The following is a 14,483-nucleotide window of genomic DNA, read 5'->3' as shown; positions in this document are numbered from 1 at the left end:
ATGTATTTGATCATAGATTTCTTACACCTTTTACTTTACGTGGTATCATTCTCCTGTTTATGTATCAGTTAACTTAGCATTTGCCACCATTAACTTATTCATACTCGACTCGTCTTTTTTTTTTTTTGGTGGGAGTAGGTTGGGGGATGTTTTGTCATCATTGACTTCGAAGAAAGAAATCATACCATATGAAAATTCAAGGCTGACGCAATTTCTTGCTGACTCCCTGGGTAATTATTCTTCTCATGTGACTACATTTTGCATTGATAATCTTGTATGTGCATGTCGTGTGTCTGTGAACAATGTTTCAGTTAGAATATCTAGCTTGACAAAATTGATATTTATAATGATAGTGATAGGTATTTGTAGTTCACACAGTGATTTGTTTGTTCATTTTCGAGACAATCAACTCTTTGTAGTTGTGTCATGGCGGTGGAAAGGTTATTTTTTTGGTAAAAGCTGGACCATATGAAGTCTTTTAGAAAAATGAAAACTGGTATTCAATCTTAATGACTGTTAAATTTATGGGCCACAAATGATGCTATTAGAGGTGTATTATTGGTAGCTGAATTGTACTTATAGGCAATACAGTTTCCATGAGTACAGGAGCCATAAAGCTGCTATCTCTCTCTCTCTCCCCCTCCCCTAACTGTTTCAAAACACTTATGATTTAGCTTTATCATCTGTATTGGATTTTTCTTGTGCAGACTTAAGAACAGGAAAGAATCTAATCTGTCAATTACCCCCAAGTAGGATTCCTTGCTTGAACTCCACAACAACACCCAAAGTTCCAAATACTTTTGCTAATACTTAACAATATGATTTTCATCTTTAGGTCCTTTAAAGTACATGGAATACACATCCATTATTCATTTGCTTCATGGAGAACTCTCTATTGAATTTATACAAAGTAAAAAAGTTTGTTTGCTTAACATTTTATTGCAGTTGAGATCAAAACTTTCACTTTTCACCTCCTGACCCCAAGTTCTCCTGAGATACTATTGATGAATTTGGCAAGAGCGTCTAGGTGCCGCTGAAGAGACAAGGAATATTTTAGGCCATTTTAGATGAAAATCTTGAGATTCATTCCTTCTATTTTCTGACGATAACATGCTTTCACACTTGCTAGGCTTGTTCATTGTTTAAATGCCTCATCATCATGATCATCTTTTTTTTTTTTTTTAATGGGAATCATCATCATGATCATCAATGTGAAAAAGAAGTATAAAATGCATACAAAGTAACTTCATTCTGCAACTATCAGAGACAATTTGCTGCTTCTATTTCGAAGGTCATGGGCATGCTAGTGTAGCTGATACATCTCTTTTCATGCTTATGATGCAAACTTCTAATGCCAGATTTCTTTGCTTAATATTTTGTTGTTTGGTAATATATATGATAGCTTCAAGCGTTAACCATAATACTATAATAGGATTGACAGTGTAAGTAAAACTTTCACACAGACACACAAACGGACACTTGCCCGCACACAGAGAGGGAGAGAGAGATTTACGTTATCATAGGCATGACTTTCATGTAGATATGGCTTCAAAAACTGTTTGGACTTGGGAAAAATTTTTCACACTTAGGTCTACGATATCAAATTCATTGATAATGCCTGAATTTAGCTTAAAATGTCTGTTTGATGACGTCCATGTAAACTAATCTTTGCTTGTGCCTCTTCTTTGGGATTGATGTGCATATAGCTCTAAAATCCAAATGCTAACTCTGACTCCTTTCAAGTGAATTTTATATTAATTGAATTGATGCTTATTTATGTCTACTCTATATAAAATTTGTTAGCAATATTGGTGCATGATAATGTTGGGAACCCGCCCATGTCGCTGATATTTCAAAAATTAAATCAGATGGCAGCGGAAGAGGCATGTGCGGGATCGACGTTCATCGCATGAACGTTGTTTCATGAACCGTTTGTAGTTAGGCAAGAATTAAAAACTTTTAAAACTATTAGAAAGATCAAATCTTCACCTTGCGCGGGTAGATGATCACCGCAAATCTGAATTCGTGGTTTTGGAAGAGGGTTCGCTTGAAGCCGTTCAAACGTCCGGCCTCTACGGGTATCCACACGAAGCAGGATCCGATCCAAGCTCTCTATCTCACCGGGGTGCTAGCTCCCTGCAGAGATAGCTTTGATGGCTGATATCCTCTCTTTCAATCACTCTGATTGCACTTGAGAGGAGGAAGAGAAGGATGAAGAAGAGGAAGAGATCAAAGCCCTTCGCGCCTTCCTTCTTCACACGCGTTGAAGCCAAAAGGAGGAAGAAGGGAGTCGCCAAGTCTCCTTTGCTTGCACCTTGCTTGCGGCTGAACCAAGAGAGATAGAGAGGAGGTGGCCACGGCTTGAAGAGGAGAAAAGCTTCATCTAGGGCGCCGGCCCTAGTCCTTCTTTTATAAGGATGAAGGGCTCCTACAAGTTAGGAGCCCTTAACTACTTTCCAAGAGGGGGCGCCGCCCCCTCTCTTCATGCCGCACCTAATCAAGGATGAGAGGGGCTCATGCCCCTCTTACTTGGTTAACCCAATCCTCTTCCAAAGAGGATTAGTGCCCTTCTCATGGTTTAGTCCTAGTCTAATTAGGATTAACCAAAATTGGGTTCAATCTATGCTAGTCCTAATCCAATTAGGACTTGAATGAACCATGACTCAATTGAACTCTTCAATCCTATCCCAATTAGGAGTCATGTTGATTCATTAGATTAATAATTAATTTAGACTTAAGAAATCTAATCCAATTAGATTTGTTTAATTCTAGTCCTAATCCAATTAGGACTCTAATTTGAATTTGGAGTCCTAATCTGATTAGGACTCTAGGAATCCTACTCCAAGTAGGAATCCAAACTTAATTCAAAATTCCTAATCTTATTAGGATTGTGGAAATCCTATTCCAAGTAGGAATCCCAGTCCTACTCTAACTAGGATTCCCAGTCCAAGTAGGAATCCTAGTCCAAGTAGGATTCCCAGTCCTAATCCAATTAGGACTCTAGGAATCCTACCCGAAGTAGGACTCTTGTTTTAAGTCCAATTAATTAATTCCCTTTGTTCCTTCTTTAACTTCTTATCAATCAAATTGATTACTTGTGATTCCTAATCACGATTTCAACCATCGGATCGGTCAATACTTCTAGTGTGTGTGACCCCATAGGTTCTACTCTGACTGGTAGTGAGATATATTGTGATCTCTATCACTATATCATTGAAAACTCCTTTCAATGGGTTGGAACGATTCCAACTCTACTCATTAGGGTTTATCGATCATCAAGATAATCCCTATGAGTCCCACCATCCACCAGTGACACCTAGCAGCATGTAGTGGCTACCCAGTAGAATAGAAAGATGAACCTCTAGGTGCAGTTAACATGTGATACAGTCCTACTATCGTGGATCCCTACAGGACGGAGGTCATGGACAACTCGTCAAACCCCATCGTCTGTCATATGTCAAGATTTATTCGACTTGAGTTCGATAGTGGAAAACTCTTTTCCACATTATATTACTGCCCTGGCCAAGGTCTTAGAACTCAGTCTAACAAATCACATAGGATCACTCCTCTTCTATCAAGGTCGATAGATCCTTATAGTGCATACCCTACTCCTACAGTGAACTTACTGCAGCCAATCTACACTGCATGGACCCATATGGCTAGAGACCATGTATGTGTGCAGTCAAACTACAATAACCTCACTGTGAGTAGCCGAAGCACCGCAGGTCAAAGGACCAGTCACACTACTGCAACATCAAGCAAGTCACTGACGAGTGGATAGACATCCAAGTGACTTCTTGTCTTGGTCACGCTCAGTATCCTTGTTCTCTAACAAGCACCTGCACTATCACTTCAGTGTCCCTACCAAGGTTCGCTGTACCGGTCAGGTACCGGCGGTACCGAGCGTACCGGTCCGGTACCGAGCGTACCGTACCCGTACCGATGGGTACCGGTATCGGTACACCAATGTCGGTACGGTCGGTACCGAGCGTACCGGTACCGTACCGACACTCGGTACGCCTATACTAATGCGGCACCGGTACGGGGTTCGGTACCGGTATGGCGAACCTTGGTCCCTACACTGTGGACTCAAGTCTCTTCCATCCAGAAGGAAAGTGATCTGTGCACTGATCGGATCGATCACCGTCCTCGTGATGATCCATTGATCAGGAGCATTTAGAAATTAATCACCAATGATACATGGCTCAAATTCTCAACTCTGAAATATGTATCATCTTATTAATTCCTTGGACGATTCATAGACACATAAATAATATGAATGAAAAGATGCCTTTTATTTATTCAATAATAAACAGTCAAGTACAAAATTATGTCCCTAGAATCAACAATGTGTCAGCCAAAATTGGTTCTAGGGCATACATCTAACAAATAACACCAAAAGCTGAAATTTAATGTGATTAGTTGATTATAGGAATGTCATGTTTGAACTATCTGACATGCTTATGCTTCCTTTCATTTTTTTAAAATGCTATTTTTCACTGCTTTCTTGCTCGGATTTTCTTCTGTTCATTTCTCATAACATTGCAGTAGGAGGTTCGAAAGGAAAGTCCAGTTTTTAAATATTCCAGTCCCTGGTTGATATATTTATTGCTTGGATATGAAGAATCTCATTTGGAGAAGTCATATGTCGCACAACTGTTGCAAATATTATATCCATTTCTAACATCTATTATTCATGCCATAGTAAGTAGCTTTTGGCATGGCTTGCGATGTTTCATTAAATTACCTGCTCAAATGTTCAATGTTTATTAAGACACAGCTTATTGCTCAATGATGATGAATCATGTATGATGGCTATGGAAGGACTAACAAGCAGCAGTCCACCACAAATGTGGTTTTTAAAGGATTAGCTTGAATTAAGACCACAGATCCAGTGCCAATCAATAGCATTTGATAGTTGGGAATGAAGCATCCCAAATCTAAGCAGAAAACTACAATTAGTGAATCAGAAGGTGCCTCTTGAAGCTGTGTAGGAAATTATCTTTTGAATACCTTGTAAAAGAGGGGGTGGGAGGTGTTTCCCTTGCAAATTTTGTATTACCACCTCATGAATCTATGGACCATCGATCTAGTTTGAGCTAGGAGCATGTAGTTTGGTGAGAAGGCTCTCTTTCAAGTTGGGAGCAGCAAAATTAGCTAAGGAGAGACCTTGGGTGCACCGCCTAGATGATCGTAAAGAGTATGCTTTTGACCCTTGGAGTATAGTGGCTACAACTCATTCCTGTACTTTAACTGGACCTCTAGAATACAATAGAGGCTGGCTATTTTAAGTGCTTTTTTTCCCCTTGTACTCTATGCTCTGTGTATACTATTGGCTAAGGGGCTTGCATTTTGATGAGCGGAGGTGATCAGTCAAGTGGTGGTATCAGGATATCCCCACTTAATCCAATATGGACGCATGCATCATTTAAAAGTAGGAGGCACCAATTAGGTAGCCAGTGGTTTACGGTTTACCCTGTGCCTATTAGAGTTAAGGCTCAAGAGGATATAAGAAAAATAACCAACTCCCAAAATTAGGAGAAAAATCAAAAAGAACCATCTTACATTCCAATTCAATTCAAAGAGCTAAATCCTCCCCATAGTTTTTTCTAAAAAATGCTTTTAATCCTCTATTCTCATCTAGTTTTCCTTATTTTCACCTTTTCTTCCCTTTTTGTTTCCTTTCCTCCTATTTTTCCTTTTGGCCTGCTGCTTTTGTCCACTATTGGGAGCAATAATGGACATATATACTGTGTTGCCTGCAGCGGTGGCCTCTTCTGTTGCTTATGATAGTACAATAGCTGCTGCGTGTGTGCATTTTTTCACTTTTCACTGTTTGCATCTGATTAACTGGTAACTAGATACTGCTGCCATGTACTGCTGTCACCAGCTGCCCTGCAGCCCTGCCATCTTGCTTCATTTGCTTTATCTCTTTCCCACTTGATCCCTTTTACTGCCCCCCCTCTCTTGGTAAGGAATGAAGGTGGAGAGGGACCTTAGTTGACACTCTTCAGGGCTCTAACTGCTTATGACCCTATTATCTGAAGTCTGAACCAACAGTCAAGAAGAATCAATGAAGCCAATTAGGATTGATTTGGATGAAAGCCCATTTGTGCTTGCAGTTTTTTACACCTCTTCTCTTTTGATCTTTCTGTTCGTTAGTTGCAACGACTTTAGATTGGTAACACTCTTGCATCATTTCTTCCCTTTGTTTCCCCATGTTTGCAATTTGTAAACTCTTTAGTTTTAAGAAAGGTGTTGAGAAGCTTACTGATGTTTTGTAGTGCATTTGAAATACCATAATGAGATTGAGTCATATTGTGGTATGCAAGACTAGGATTCACAAATGGTTAATTAGGAGGCCTTGGGCTGTGAATGAATAAATCTTATTGGAGTTATGGGTGTTTTCAAAAGTCTTTTTGTGGTTGTCTGAAAAGCAGTCAATAAATTGAGTTAAGACTAGCATAAAGTTGTCTATTCTTTCAAATTTAAGATTGTAGGGAATTTATGGATGAAGATTATTCAAAAGATCTTCAGAAAATATTAGCTAATACATACTATGTGTTAAAACACATTGGTAGTTAGATGGGGAAAAGAAGAGAAAATAATTATAGTCAAGGAGAGCTAGTAGTATGGTGGTTTATAAGAGTGAGGGCAATGTCCTAGTGGCTGGTTTTGCTAGTTAGGGAAAAATTAATGTGTAAGTGGAAAGACTAGAAAGGGGAAAATTAATGTCCTAGTAGATCAATGCAAAATTAATGTGTGAAGAAGATAATGTAAGTGGAAAGACTAGAAAGGGGAAAAAGAAGAGGAAGGGAGAAACAGAGTATTTAGAGATAAGGTAAAGAGGTAATAGACAAGCCTTCTAGAAACTTTATTACAATCCCATGTATAAGTAGCCTCTCCTCTTTTAGGATAGAAGAGCAGAGCACTTGTAAGGAAAGATGCAATTTCTCAGACTTAAGATATCCATACGGGTCGTATCCTGATTGTTCAGAATAGGATCCAGCGGTACGATTTAGCCATGCAGGCCGGTTTGACCTAAAAGCTATCCCCTCCCCCCTAACAACTTCTCTCGAAGATTCCACGAAGTCTTCATTCCTTCTCGTGCTTGCCTCCGGTCAAAGACCTTTGGAAACCCTAGCTCCACTGCGCTCTCTATTTGGATGCCGGCCGTTGTTGACAATGATTCCATGGAATTTTCATTCCTTCCCATGCTTCGCCTCAGCTCAACCATCGCGATGAGGTAAGTTCTCTCCCCTCCGGCTCTCTCCCCCTACTCCCTCTCCCCCCTCTTTGGCAGCTATCGACCCTCTTCGACCACCCTTCTCTCTCTCACCCCCCTCCCTCCCTCTTCCTCTCTTTGTTTCTACCTCTCCCCCTTTTCATGGGCCTTTCTCCCTCCCTTCTCCCTCAAATTCTCCCTCTCCCCCACTCTCTCTCTCTCTCTCTAGCACCAAACGGTGTCGGATCAACATGGTATGGACCTGTACCATACCGAATTAGTTGTTGGCCAGTATGCTCCTAGGTATCGGTTTGGTAGAAAGGCACAAGAGGCCTTTAAGGGGCCAAACCGCTCTAAACCGGGTGGAACACCCGGTTTCACTTAGTTCAGCTTGGTTTGGGTTGATGCGAATCACTTACCGACCCGAACCGTGTTTTATCCTAGTTATTGATCAGTTTAGGACAAAATGACAGGAATTGCTTATTACACTTTTCAAGTAATTTTATTTGGTTTTGTTCGTGTTCATGTTACTAATATGCCAAATTTGTAGGGGACTTGGTTCTTGAACAAACCATTACATACTTCAAAGATTGATTGAGATTTCATTTCTTAGAATTAACAATGCCTTCTTGGCTTCAAGCATGAAAATCTGCAAGTCCCCAACTTTATGCTTTTTTAGTTGTTATTTAGAATGGGACCCACCAGCAAATGTTCTATAAGCTTCTTGTTTTGAGCATGAACGTTGTCTGTCTGGCCTATATTCATTTGTATATCATATGCTTTGTCTTTTTTTTTCCCCTAGTTATCACATGGTATGCTAAGCCATCCACTCCTTTTCCTTTGGCAGGTGGTAACTCAAAGACCTTGATGATCATCCATGTTTGTCCCAAATGCTTCAAATATGTCTAAAACATTGTCCACCCTTAATTTTTCAGCAAGAGCAAGAAATGCTGAACTAAGCCTTGGAAATCGAGATACGATTAAAAAATGGAAAGATGTGGTGAGTTCTTCTCATTTCTATTGTTCAGAAGAATTTCGTATTTTCCTCATTTGATCCTTTGATCTTTCATTGTTCAAAATGTAAACCAGTTTTTAATTCTATATTTTTTATTGATTCATAGGCTAATGATTCTCGAAAAGAACTGTATGAGAAAGAAAAGGAAGTTAATGATCTGAGGAATGAAGTTATTGAACTAAAGCTTGCTCTCAAAGGTGGCAATGACCAATGCATTCTGCTGTTCAATGAAGTTCAAAAAGCCTGAAAGTTTCTTTTACACTTCAGACAGATTTGAAGGTCTTTCAATTTTTTTCTTCTATATGTTTTTAGTTCATGATATTATGCCAAAGTTTGTATGCATGATGAGTTCCTGTAAATTTGGAGGATTAGTTGATATTCAGATGGAGCACAACCTAATGGTCTTGTCATTTTTATTGTTCATTAAAATTTTTTGTGCATAACATGTAATTATCATGCAAAATGATATATATGAAACGATGCACGACTTATGCTTGCACAGAAAATGGAGGGACAGAGTTGAAGAATTTGCAGCTTTGACAGAGACCTAGATATGAAGTTAAGGGTGTGCTCCCTTTAATTTTGTTTTGTTGTTTAAACCTTTGAAGTTTAAAAATTTTAAGCATTTCTTTATAGCAACATAAAATTTATATAAGTGAAGTACTGGTGGATAAAACCAATGTTGTGAGGTCAGATAGTAGGTGTTTATAGATGCCTTTCTTCCACAGAGAGATGCCAATGGTTTGGAACTGATTCAGTCAGCTGGTAGCCAGAGACACCAGATGTGGACATCTGATTCTACTATTTTAAACATCATCTTTATTCTCTTCTCATATGCTTATAAAATTATTTATTTAGGGCAGTTGATATGTGATAAGATTCAAATCATATCTAATTTGAACCAGCTTTGAATCTGAATAGGGTTCATAGTATCTGAATTGTTTAGGGTTTGCATTTAGATTCCCATTTGAGGAATAAACATGGAGGGCTACTATTGTTGATGATGAGGCAGTGATGGGTGGTTTTGTTTTTTTTTTTTTTTTGGGGGGGGGGGGGGGGTTGGCAACAAGTTCATTGGAGGCAGTGGGCCTATGATATCTCGAGAGCTTTGGCTGGTGGACAGGGGTGGATTATGCGTTTGAATTTTCCCTTTTTTTATGTTGTGGGTTGGGGTGGATGGTGTAGGGGTAATGATATCATGACCTATCTCTTGAGCGGGTAGAAGAGAGAAGTGAGACATATGCACAACACTGCCTTCTATTATATGTCTCTGTACAAAACAAGGCCAATAAAGAGACACAAGCAGGGTGGGTGTTTGCTGCAAATAGAATATATTTATCAGACTATCAAGTTTGAAATTGCACATATATATATAATTTAGACACTTTTAGATATCAATGTGATATAAACCCTACTAGATAACTCGCAAGTCATAAGGTTCCATTTTGCAATGAACCAAGCTTGAAGAATTCAGGTCAGACATGGATCAGATTATTAGGTTATTGGTCTTCAATGTCACATTTATGATATATTAAAAGCAAAACAAATTTTATCCTGGAATTGTCTCGTTGCAACAGGAAAAAAAAGCTATAGTAACTTGTAATACAATAAGAATATTTGTCAAGTGAATGAGACATGCACTTGTGAGATATGTTATATGTAAGAGAATGATGACAAGCTATAGCAATCTGAATCCATATTTTGAAACTTTGATATTTTATGTTGTATGCAATTGATTTCAAGTGTTTGTGGTTACAAGACCAGTTTTCTGCTGCATTGAAATGTCGGAATACCTAATGAAGTATCTCAAATTTGGAGTTGGGATTTGTTATTATTATACCAGTTCAGTGATTAAACATGTGCCTTACAATCTATTTTTCCATGGATGTGTAAGAAATACCATTGATAGTTTTCTCTTACAATGGCAACTGTTGAAATTAAATCTTGGACAGTCAGGTCTGAACGTTGTGGGTGCCTAATCTTAGGTGTCTGGAAAGGCATCCTGTTCTGGATGGTGCTCTGTAACGGCGACTACTTTTAGCATACCTCATTCTAAAGACATTTTCAAATTGATGAGATAGGGCTTGTGTAGCAATTTATGTTTGTGATTGTAAAGAATTTCTAGTGTCACAGTAAATGATTAAGGTCTCATTTGGTGTTGTTGAAGGTAGTACAACTTTTATCTGCAGAGCTTTGGATAGTAGAGCTTTTGCTAGGACAATTTTTAATAAAATGCCATTTGTTATTTGCTAACTATATTTTTGCAATATTGTGGAACTTTAATATTTGTTGGCTAACCAAACTGAGAAAGTGTTTGTGGCATAAGAAAATGTTAATATAGGACATTATGTAGTGCTTTTAATTGCCTAACTATGTGTACTATCAAAACTATTATTGTATTCTTAATTTTGATATTTAATCTACAATAATATAATAAGTAATAAATTTTTTATTTTTTTTAATATAAAAATATTTTATAATATTATCATATTATAATATATTATTATAATATATTATTATTATTATAATCTAATTATTATAACATAATAATATTGAAAATAATATTATATTATATTATATTGCTGTTATATTGTATTGTCAAAGACTGTTATTGTATAGTATTAGGGTAACTTATAAATTATTTTAATATTAACCTAAATAATGTAATAAGTAATATAATTATTTTTTGTGGGTAATTACTTGAGTAATAAAGAATACCATAATAGCAAATTGGATAGTTCTTGACTCTAATAGCAACATAAATATTGACTTTGTTCCGTACTCTGTTCTTCTCATGGTACATGAATCTCTAAACAGTCAGAAGGGGAGTAGATCCTCATCATCATTATAATGTTGAAACTCAAATCCTTGATTGCATTTTTATGACAATAAATATACACCAACTTAAATGATTATCACAATAAAAATATTTAAATTAATCTCGTAAAAAAAATTTATTGTCGGTCTTGAACTTAGGGCTTTCGAGTGAAACCCCAGAAAATAGCTTCCCAACTCATCTCAAGTAGAGCTTTTCCCTAGAGGTTCCTAATTGGAACTTTGGCCCCTGGTAGGACCTTTTTGAGTTATTGGAGAGCTAGAAAGTTGTTTCAAAAATTTTACCAAACACCTCAATATCACCCTCCAAGAAGCCTTTTTGGTCCTCCAAAAGCAATGCCAAGGAGCCTAAATATAGTCATGATTATCTAGGGCTGATGTATGAATTAGCGAAGATACTGCAGTGTGACAACCTTGTAGGTCATGTAACAACATTTGTATATATTTTTTTTCATACCATATTGCCAGTGCTTGCAGATCTGACTTTTCCTTATTTAGGGATATTGTTGTCTTTTGGTTTCAAAAAAAAAAAAGAGAATGAGAATATGTTGTCACAATATAGTCAGTTGCCAGCATAATATTTACAAATGTCGTAATGAGAATTGTATTGTTTAAGTTACCTTTAATTAGCTTTGCATATTGTGAATGAATATATTGGCCATGTGCATTTCCTCTTACCATTTTTCTTTCCTGTGATGGAAAATATTTATTATTATTTTGAATTGAAAATTAATTTGTTAGGAACATGATTGATCTTGAATAGAGTAGATATTTTATTAAAAATAAAATAAACACTTTATATGAGTTCACCAAAAGAAATTAATGTCCTGAAGCTTATTTTGCTTTGAACATGATTGATGATGATGTGCACATGCTTATTTCTTTAAAATAAAATATATACTTTAAACAAAGATATAAATGCAATTTATCTGTGCTATGACCTTAAACATAAGACAAGCATGATAACAAAATTTGCTCATTGGTTTTAAAAATCATATTCTATTGTCTTCTGTTGTTTCCAGGGATATAGGTTTTTCAAAGTGGTCTTTGTACATTAATATGACGACACATGGAAGTGCTATAAGAATAAAAGATATTGAGATGGAAATATCCATGGTTGTTGAATAGCATGGGTCAACTCTTATAACTAATAATGCACAGTGAGTGAATGGATGGAATGGCTGAAACATTTTTCTTCTTATTTCATTGCAGTCAGAAAATATACTATTGGCGGACAAACAAAAAATCGAGAAAGAGCAGAACACTCAACTTAGGAATCAAGTTGCTCATCTTTTGCAACTGGAGCAAGAGCAGAAAATGCAGATACATGAACGCGATTTAACCATTCAGGCCCTGCAGGTAAAGCTTCTTGTCTTTAATATATTAAAACAAGGTGCATTTATATTAAAACAGGATGCATATACTCTGGAATGTGTATTCCTTCATAGTGCACAAAGTTGTAGATTCTGTTTGGCTTGTATCTTGATAAGTTCTATGCAGATCTATGAATGATTTCAATTTAGCCTCCCTTCAAAGAATTTAGTTGATACATTATGATTTCACAGTTGAAGCATAACCTTCCCATTTCACATATCTTGAACTTTTATGCTTTATTTTTCATAACCACAAGGAAGATCTGTTTTTGTAAATTTTTGCCGTTGTTTTCTTAATTTTTCAGAAAAATTCAGTTAGCTTTAATGAGGGCTGCTGTTACAATTGCCGGTATTCTTTTAATCCTTACTTGGATTATAAGCAACTAAAATGGGGAAATTTCAACTTTCACTACAGAAAACTGTTGCAGTTCTATTTCATGCTTATGTTTTCCTTAACTATTTGTTCATCATACTTAATGGAAAATAATTCCTGTTTTTTATTTCTCTCTTATTTTTCCTTGGCTTGTACCTGACATATTCCGTTGCGAATGCTGGCCATATTTAGAGAGAGAACTTTAACATGTGCTGGTTTTTAGTCATTCCTGTTTGTGCTTTATGTAATTCTTTTTCCTATCAAGGAAAGATTGGGAAAGACCACTTACAAGTGACCATGGCATGTTTGTACGCACAGGACTTAGAAGGCAGGAACACAAGTGGACCATTTGAAAGATCTTGATAAGCAGATCACAATTTATAAAAATGTTAAGATGACTCCAAATTAGATAGAGATTAGGTTAATAAGAAAAATCTGTTAGATAAAAGGATTAACATGTTAACTAGTAAATTGATAAATTTTTACTCCAATTGTGGCAATGAAATAGTATATCTGAAAATGGCAAAATACTTGAAGTTGTGAAATAAGCAGCTTTAAACAAATTGCAAATAAGTAAAACTTGTAATTTGTAAATTCAAAGGGAGGTCGGGAACTTTCCCATCTGTTCTCTCTAATGCTCTGACATCTCTTGCTGTGTAGTCCAAAACTAAACTCCCCATGCCAGTGCTTGCTAGACAGTTCAATTGCATATAAGAGTCTTCAGATTGTTGGCTTGAAGGAGAGTTGTTTGGGGGCCTGCCTAATCCTATTGCCACCTTTTAAGCCAAAGAAAGGATACAAGAACTTTAACTTTTCAAATGTAGTCCAGTTATATTTGATGTATTACATAAGGCTCAGTTTAGTGAAGTTTCCCTACAAGATCAATCAAGATGTAAATGAGTTGTACCAAAAAGATAAAGAATGTAAATGAGGCAAAGATGCATAGGTACAGTGAGAGATTTGAAAGGAGTCACAGTAGCATTAACTCAGTATGAATTATAGAAGGATCACAAGTGGAGAGCTCATTGGAGTTGCTTTTTGGAGTGGCTGTGATGCCCAAAATAATGAGTTCTTGGCAAGCTGTGATCTGAGCATGCTTCGGCCCTTTACACTTTTTCATGGAGTGCACAATTGGTTCCTTCGTAAAATAGAAATAGAAGAGCAGGCTATGACCTATATGGATGTGGTTCATCGTATTCAAGTGGGGACTATCTTTCATAGCCTCAACCATCTTATGGATCCGATTTTGATGCTGGATCTTCATATGGGCTAGTTTTTGGACAGATGACTCCTCATAGGGTACCTATCCGGGGTGCATAGATTACTTCTCTTAGGATAGCTATTCAACAAGCATATATTATGGGAGGATAATGATGCAGGAGTATGAGGTATTGCTCTACGAGTCTTGGTCTATCGTGCCAAGCTTGGACTACAAACGCGATCCCGACGTCTACAAGGGATATTGACACTATGTTGTACTTTTAAATACATTAAAGCACTCAATTTGTTGTGTTAAATGTATATTTAATTATAAATCATTTACTTATACATATGTACTCCATTTATGTACTTCAATTCCATTTCATGGTAAAATGATATCAAAACAACGGTAAAATTACAAATCAGACAACAATTATTGAGAAAATTATGAGTGGAAAAAAA

At 36.9% G+C, this 14,483-nt stretch overlaps 1 protein-coding gene across 1 annotated transcript in view; it reads left to right on the top strand.

Annotated features, from left to right (window-relative positions):
- Nucleotides 1-14,483, top strand: part of LOC120103811 (kinesin-like protein KIN-14L) — an 81,574-nt gene that overhangs the window by 34,296 nt on the left and 32,795 nt on the right. The window contains 6 exon segments of the mRNA XM_039120425.1: nucleotides 139-230; nucleotides 8,073-8,110; nucleotides 8,112-8,225; nucleotides 8,347-8,482; nucleotides 8,485-8,519; nucleotides 12,288-12,434. Of these exon segments, the coding sequence (XP_038976353.1) occupies nucleotides 139-230; nucleotides 8,073-8,110; nucleotides 8,112-8,225; nucleotides 8,347-8,482; nucleotides 8,485-8,519; nucleotides 12,288-12,434 (562 nt within the window).

The sequence above is a fragment of the Phoenix dactylifera genome, unplaced genomic scaffold, assembly GCF_009389715.1.
Source record: "Phoenix dactylifera cultivar Barhee BC4 unplaced genomic scaffold, palm_55x_up_171113_PBpolish2nd_filt_p 000802F, whole genome shotgun sequence".
NCBI lineage: Eukaryota > Viridiplantae > Streptophyta > Magnoliopsida > Arecales > Arecaceae > Phoenix > Phoenix dactylifera.
The sequence above is the reverse complement of the archived record's forward strand: the minus strand, read 5'-3'. Positions and strand labels throughout refer to the sequence as shown.